Genomic DNA, 8254 nt, shown 5'->3' with positions numbered 1-8254 from the left:
TTTTTTTTTTTTTTTTTTTTTTTTAGAAAAAGTACAAAATTTTGTAGATATTTTATTAATTTAATCATTATTTTCCACATGTAGCTAAAAACACGAGATCACATGCTATTGAGTTAAAATTTCAGTAAATACATTAAAAAATTTAAAAGTTTTGTGATTTAATTTTCTCAAATTATTATTAAATTCAAAATTTTCAAAAAATAGTATTTGAATTAATAAAACAAAATATGTATGGGAAGAACAAATGATTTTTTAAGTTTTTTCCATCTAATTTATATGCTTTAATATAATAAAAATAATTTAGAAAAATAAATAAATAAACAGAAGAAGCAGATAGAATATAGCATAAACAATGAGAGCAGCTGGCGCCTAATAAAGAGAGCACAGGGACCTTAACTATAAGATAATTGAAGATTACAATGATGAAATAATTATTGACGTTTTTTTTTTTTTTTAATAGATATTTATTTTATTTTCAATACCTACTTTAAATAAAAGCATTTGCTAAGCTGTATAATTTAATAATCCGTCACTCCGCTGCCACGTCGCTTTCTATTTTACAAAAATTATTAAAAAATATATATTTTTTTAAGAGGAAAAAATGATAAAACTTGGTACTCACGATTTGCAGTTGTATAATTGTATTAGAAATATCATAATTTTAAAAGATGTTTTAAATTAACACTTTATTTCTCTCTCCTTTTCATTTTTGGAAATAACTTAGTTTCTTTTATTTTTTAAATGTAAGTCTAAAGTTTTCTCTTTTATATAATGAAAAAAAATGAGAATAATATTTGACGAGAAAATCAATTAATTAAAAATTAATTAGCTCATTTTAAAATATATTTTAATATTTGAGATAGAATTATCAATAACTCAATAAATAAGTTATGACAAATTTAATTATATATCTATATAAAAGATATAAATATAAATTTAAATTTTTATCAACATTATTTAAAAAGTTGTTGGGTTTATTATCATGTTTAACCGTGTTTTTTTACATATAAATCCGTGATTTTATTATGAAATAGTCAATATAGTATTACTCCTCTTAATAATATATCTCACTTTACATATGGTAAAAATAATACAATTATTAGTACTTAGTTTTTAAAATACTATTTAAAAAATTTAGTGTCGTATTAAATTTATTATTGTCGTATTCAATATTTTAAAATTTAATTTGCTTTTGAAGGTTATAATCTTATTAGTAAATATGCAAATGAAAATATGAAAACCAATGTAAAAAAGTGTTACAAAATGATAGTTTTATTATTTTTACCGTGGGTGAAAATGGAAATACATCAATTCTTTGTGACTCCCAAGATCGCAGTGTTGTACACTGAAATAAATTTTATGATTCCATTATGGCATGAAAGTGCGTGAACTTATTGTCCTGTAAGTTCTGTAGCCAATCGCAAATTATATATTATTTATTCTTAAAATATATATATATATATATATATATATTATTTCATGCCGATCCATATAGACCATATTCGATTCCACCAGTTTACTAAATTTGATATTATTAATTTATATATATATATCTTTATTGGTCAATTACAAATTTGTATCCTAAAATATATTTAATGATGTCATTATTAGACTTCTGACTATATATTTATATATTTATATATTTATTTAGATGTTATTAATATTAAAAAAAATTAATAAGTATTGGAATATATTTCTATCTTCGAAATTAATATGTTTTTTTTACGAAAGGATTAGAAGTTCAAAAATTAGCTAAAATAAATAATAATGCTAAAAAAAAAAAAAGTTAATAATATAAAATTCATTACTTTATAATATTGGTGTTGTGATTCTTGAAGTTCAATTCTTCCTTAATGACGTATTAGCTTGAGCGCAGATGGAGATAAAGAATAAGAATTGAAGCTCGATTAGACATGGGTTAGCTTTGTAAATAAGCACTTCATTGCCTATTTCCAACTACAAGATCGCTCCAATGCTTTAGGTACTACGAATCCTCTAACAACCATTGCAGCACACTACTTATATGAGATGAAAAATAATAGTTTATCACAAAATTATTTAATGACGTGGCAACTAATAAGTGGAGTGTAAATGCATGAGGTCCTACTGAATCAATGATCAAAGATCTTGTCTAATCAGACGGTCCACACACTACTTTGTCATCATCCTTTAATAATTAAAAAAAAAACGAAAATCATCCAAATTAAAATTTCTTTGATCAAGATCGTTCCATGACATCGAGTGCACTTAATTCAAACCTCTACAATAGATTAGATTGGGACATTAATTAAGACATAAAAAACAAAACTCAATCAATTTATTGTACCAATTAAGGTAAACCTACCATGTGTTCCTCTCATAGCTTAACTTTAAATTTTGAATCATTTTTCTCATCTAATATTTCTGATTATTATTGTATAGTTTTTATTCTTATTCTAAAAAAAAATATGTGTATTTTTTTTTTAAGCCACACTATGGGATTATGATTAAAAAATTTATTATATTTAAGTTAGTCAGCTAAAACTCATTTTAATTTATAGGTAAACTAAAAATAGTTGGATTTATATGTAATATGTATTATCCCATTTATATATTATGGAGTAAAATAAAATGGTCTAAACGTAAAATAAAATAAAATAACTTGGATTTTAATTTATACAACTTTCTAAATTTATAAAGCATATTGACAATGAAAATAAAACTGGTTTTTATAATTCTTTATATCAGTATTTACTTTTTTTTATTATTATTTAATTAGTTTCATGGAGAGACGAGACTGTGGGGTCGGATCTCAGTATTTTACGCAGTTGACTATAAAATAATATTTTTAGTAAGTTCATAAATGAACCAATAAGATTCCATCACGTGGCATCTACATACGTAGCCCTTGTCCCATGCAAAAACACCTACCTTTTGTTTTAACCTAAGTTACCCAAGCTTGAGTTAAAAGTACTTTAAATTACGAATTTAATTTATAGATTTTTTTTGTTCATCAAACTTAAAAATAAAATAAATCTACCGCATCTATTATGTTTAATACATCTCTACTTAATTATTAGTATTATTTTTTTATCTTCTGTATTTCCATTTCATAGATTATAAATTTTTAATTATGGTTCGTCAAAATAAATTAATGATTTATTAAACACAAAATTAAAAATTTAAATATTTTTTAGATACAAAATTAAAATATAAGGAATATAATCTTTAAACTTTTAAAATATTTTTAAGTGCTAGTGATTATTAAATAATTAAAAAAAATCATTTCAAACAGACTTAAATATCTGTTGATCCTACTTTGACGTGATACATTTATCTTATAAAAATCTCTAATTAGTCACTGATAATTCTAGTTTGACACGCTTAGAAACCACCATTTTCAATAACTATGGTAATGACATTTAGTTTACGAATTCAGTTAAAGAGATGCTCCATGTTGAATTATAAAGAAGGTTACTAATTACATAATTAGTTTGAATTATATTGTGCCTAATAATATATATAATTGAGTAAATAAAAAATGATGTGACTAGTTGTGAACTTTGAGGCGGAAATATAATCCATTAATATAAATATTTGCACGTACACATTCGTCACCTCTTTTTACTTAGAAAGATGGACCTTGAACACGCGAATAAAAGAGATTCAAATTCAAATGAGAGCGATATTAAAGATATGATAACTAAGAATAACTTAAAATAATTTAAAAATACTATCTATATCAATAAGGTATATATATACTCATTCATGGAAATTTTATGGTTAAACTTGTTTTATTTAGAGCAGTTTTAATTATGATGATTTTTTAAGAATTTTCCTAGAATGCATATAAATGAATATAAATTATGTTGAAATGACTTGTGTGGGTGAAAATGTGCTCAAATAATTATAGGCAAAGTGACTATGTCGCAAGAAAATAGCGGGCCATTAAGTGTCAAATTCGAATTTCGAATCTTGTGCATGGATCCAGTAAAAATATCAAAATTTTAATGAATAAAAAGATTAATCTAACCTTAAAATTGAGCCATCAATTTCAGGTACATTTTGTTGTGTCATTTTCAAATGTATTTTTCAACCTAATTGAAGTATAAAACTGACATTTCAATCCCACATTGACCAAATAAATATGTCCCATTTTTCCATGCTTATATTATTTTTAGTTAATGCACCTTATACTTATTTATTATTACATTAAAAAAAATAAATATTGGAAATAACATTTACTATTATCAATGTTTTATATGGGTGAGCTTAATTAGCGTAGTTCCAAATGAATAGTCAAAATAAATACTCTAATTTAATTGGACCAAGTGTCTTATTTTATATGGTGACTTTTTGAATATTAAAATGGTATTTAATTTCAATATTTTATCACATATATTTATAGCGTGTAATGATTTTGAATGGAAGGATTTTGTACCATAGATTTGCTACTAACTGCACATGAAAATAAACTTTTTAAAATTTAATTTTTTAAAAATAGACATAATTTTAGTGGTTGATATACGTCTTAAATTTTTAATTTCATTCGTAAATGTTAATCTAAAAACGTTTAAATTATTATTTTAGTCTACATGATATAATTTTTTTTATGAAATGACGATCATTTTCTTTTATAATTCAATTATTACTAGGTGAATTCGAATGGGGTAGGTTAGTAATATCACATCCAAATAAAATTTATAACCTAACAAAATTATTAATTAATAGGTTAAAAAAATATTTAATCAAACGACAAAAACCAAATTCAAACTTTTAAACCTATAAAATATACTAAAAAACGAAAGAAAAACATGATTAAATAATTAGAGGGAGAAAATAAAAGCTGCAATAAGTGGAAAAAAGTGGGGATTAAAATCATATAATAAAAAAAAAATGTGGGGGCAAACTTCGAAGAGAGGAGAGAATTTCCCCAGAACCAATATAAAGTCCCATTCGAAATTTCCGACCGTTGGGGCCCGTTTGGTCATTTTAGTAACGGTTACCATTAAAATTTTTAAAAGAAATAAAAAATAAATAACTGAAAAACTCCCACGCGAACACGAACTCTTCTCCTCTGCAACTTAAAAAGCTCCGGAAAATCGAAGAAGAAGAAGAAGAAGAAGAAGAAGATCTAATGGGCTGTGTATCTTCAAAACTCTACAGGAAGGACCTCCAGAGGGACATTATCGTCAACAATGGCGGTGAGTATCTCAACCACGTCGTTTCGCTCACATCCAGCACTTACGGCGTTCTCAATCTCAACGCCGATCTGGATACGAAGGAGTTAGTTTCAGAGCCGACGAAGAAGAAGTCGCCCTCTCGCGAAAAACCAGAAGTGATTAACGCTTGGGAGCTAATGGACGGCTTGGAAGAAGGAATTCCGATTGGAAATCGGGGCAAAAACAGCCCTAAGCCAGGAGTTTTTCTTCGCAGATTGACCGATTTGGATCGAAGAAGTCCGTTGAAGTTCTTTAATCAAATCGGCACTCCAAAGAAGGCGATGAGGTTCGGTGGGAAGGAGAATCGCGACCGAGTTAATGGCGTCGGGCGATTGGATTACAGTCCGAAAGAGATTCTAAAAGTGAACAATTCGGCAAGAATATCCCCCAAATCGGTCCTGAAATTGAGTGTTCCTGTGAAGAATACGCCGATTTCGGCGAGAAGGCAGAGTTTCGGAAGCGATTCGGGACTTTTATCCGCTCGAAGAAGGAGTTTGAGTCCAATGTTCGATCCAGAGCTCGTAGCGTCATACGAGAAACAATTAACCGAAGAAGGAGAACAGATCAAGAGAATAGTTTCAGAGACGCCGAAATCTAGGGCGGCGAGACATTTTCAAGAATCGGAAACCGCCTTGAAACAGTTCGAGGAACGGTGCCCGCCCGGCGGCGAAACCGCCGTTGTGATCTACACAACAACGCTTCGAGGAATCAGAAAAACATTCGAAGACTGTAACAAGGTTCGGTCGATGGTTGAATCGTACGGCATTCAGTTGCTGGAGCGAGACGTATCGATGGATTCTGGTTTCAAAGAGGAGTTGAGGGCGTTAATGGGGAGCAAGGATGTGAAAGTTCCAGCGGTTTTTGTGAAGGGGAGGCTAATCGGAGGGGCGGAGGAGGTGCTGAAATTGGAGGAGGAAGGCAAATTGGGCCTTCTGTTTGAGGGGATTCCGACGGCGACCAGTGGCAGTTGTGAAGGATGCGGCGGCGTGAGATTTGTAATGTGTGTGGACTGCAATGGAAGCTGTAAGGTTTTGGATCAGACAAAGAAGAAGACGACCAAATGTGGTGAGTGTAATGAGAATGGGTTGATTCAGTGTCCCATTTGTTCTTGAAAATTCAATTTGGGGCCTTTTTTTTTTTCGGGGTTTCCCTTTCTATTTTATATTTAATTTAATATTAGTGTTGGAAATGGGTTTTGAAGTTAATTTTAGGACCCGTGTTGTGTTATGTTTGTGGGTTTTTTGATTGTTTGTATTAATTGTTGGTGTGTATTATTAGTTAAACCAATTCATCCTAACACGATGATTTTTTATTAGGATCAAATTATTTATTATTTTTAAGTTCAAATAACACGTGCTATAATTTCTATTTTTGACACAATAATTTTTAAATTTAAATGAAGGATGGGGATTTATAGACAAATTTCCATTCTGATTTGAGTTCTGCCTGGAGGGAAAGATCCAGAGCATAGAACAAGAAAAGTCAGAAAGAAGAGAGACACATACTGTAATCTTTCTTTGTTGGGTCAGTACATCAGCGAAGCACTTCCCGTTCGTTCGCTCTTTTTCATTCACATCATTCTTTTGCCAGTTGTTGGTGTCAACATAGGAGGGAGCTCTTCATTTAGGATTGAGTATATCTGGGCATCCTTATTTATTAGTTTAGTCTAAACTCAAAGTTCACAAACTGCAATGATTCCACATGAAAGAGTACGAGATCTTCTTGGGGTTCTCAACATCAAAAGGTTGAAGTTGAATGTTGAGCTCAACCTCTTATTCATTTTTCTAATAAAGAAGGATCTTAGCTTTTCGCATTCTCCTTAAAAGGACTTGATTTTGATTCTTGGGATGAGTGTACGGACGGTAAGCGGCTTCCCGTACTTAGCCGAGGTCAAGATGGTTCGGGGTTCAGGCGCATCGAGCTCAAACTCTTTCCCTGGGTGGGACATGGATCTCGATCTGCCTCCACGGGAAGAAGTAGAAGTTACCGTTGATTGAGGAGGCGAACCCGATATGGATGTCTACGGGGAAAGGTATCCAGCCCGCATTAGGGCGATTGTGGAGGCCCAACTGAAAGAAAGGGTCGCTCAAAGCCAGGACAGGAGGGGTCCTTGAAGAAGAGGTCCAGGCCGAAATGCTGTCCAGGCCGAAATGCTGTGAGACCAAGCTGGCGAACGAGCGAAGCTGCGAAGACCGAGAAGAGAAGAGGAGAGGAGAGAAGCAGCTTTACCGCCGGCCGAGTAACTAGTCGGATGGAGTAGATAACTTATTTCAAAACTAAGTCAAAAAAGGTCCTCCCCAATCCGTGCTTGCATTTTTCATTGCACACTTCCCTATGTATACATCTAAACCGTAGTTACTTCCCTAGGCAGGATTCTAACTAAGAAAGTGGAATATTCAGCAACTCTTACCAAATGAACAGTATAGAAATTCATTGATTTTGGTATATGCATTGATTAAGTCCAATTTCCATTTAGATGGTGTCAGAACCAATCATTCATTATTGGCCAAATTACAGGGAGATTAGTAATTGAGTTTGCTTGTGTTACATTGAGATCCCCGAATAAAGGAGAGGTACATGAATGGACTAAGACTATATTTGAATAAGAGTGATCGTGAAGAGAGGGTAGCTAAACTTGAACTTGGATAAAAGAGTACATGAATGCATCGAGACCACATAGTATACGAGGGATCTTGAGAATAACAATGGCTAAAAGAATTGAAAGTCAATTACATTACATTTAAGAATTTGAATTTTTTTGGAATGGGTAGTTTTATTTTATTTATCAATTTTATAAATATATTTTTAAAATTAATCACATTGTATGTGCATAATGTTTTTTTTATTTTAATTTTTTAATTTTTAATTTACACTCACTATAAAGATCGCAAGTATTTTATTTCTCCATAAATTAAAAAGTTTACAGGTACGCAGGAAGGGGAAAGCCAAACAAGCATATTTTAAATTTCGAAGAAAAAACAAATTACACTTCTAGATAGAATTACAAATATTTTTACTTCGATTTTATTTAAAAATAATAAAATTTCTCATTG

The 8254-nt window shown here is 30.4% G+C and overlaps 1 protein-coding gene across 1 annotated transcript; it reads left to right on the top strand.

Annotated features, from left to right (window-relative positions):
- The first annotated feature begins 4938 nt into the window (after nt 1–4938).
- On the top strand, nt 4939–6541 carry LOC111441663 (uncharacterized protein At5g39865). The gene has a single exon (XM_023078740.1). It carries the CDS (start codon nt 5117–5119, stop codon nt 6311–6313), a length of 1197 nt encoding a protein of 398 aa, XP_022934508.1. The 5' UTR covers nt 4939–5116; the 3' UTR covers nt 6314–6541.
- The last annotated feature ends 1713 nt before the right edge of the window (nt 6542–8254 follow it).

Source organism: Cucurbita moschata, unplaced genomic scaffold, assembly GCF_002738365.1.
Source record: "Cucurbita moschata cultivar Rifu unplaced genomic scaffold, Cmos_1.0 Cmo_Scf00004, whole genome shotgun sequence".
NCBI lineage: Eukaryota > Viridiplantae > Streptophyta > Magnoliopsida > Cucurbitales > Cucurbitaceae > Cucurbita > Cucurbita moschata.
Note: the sequence above shows the minus strand (reverse complement) of the source record. Positions and strands in the feature narration are given on the sequence as shown.

What these genes read in the sequence shown, in the direction of transcription:
- LOC111441663 (XM_023078740.1), top strand. Translation starts at nt 5,117, where the DNA reads ATGGGCTGTGTATCTTCAAAACTCTACAGGAAGGACCTCCAGAGGGAC.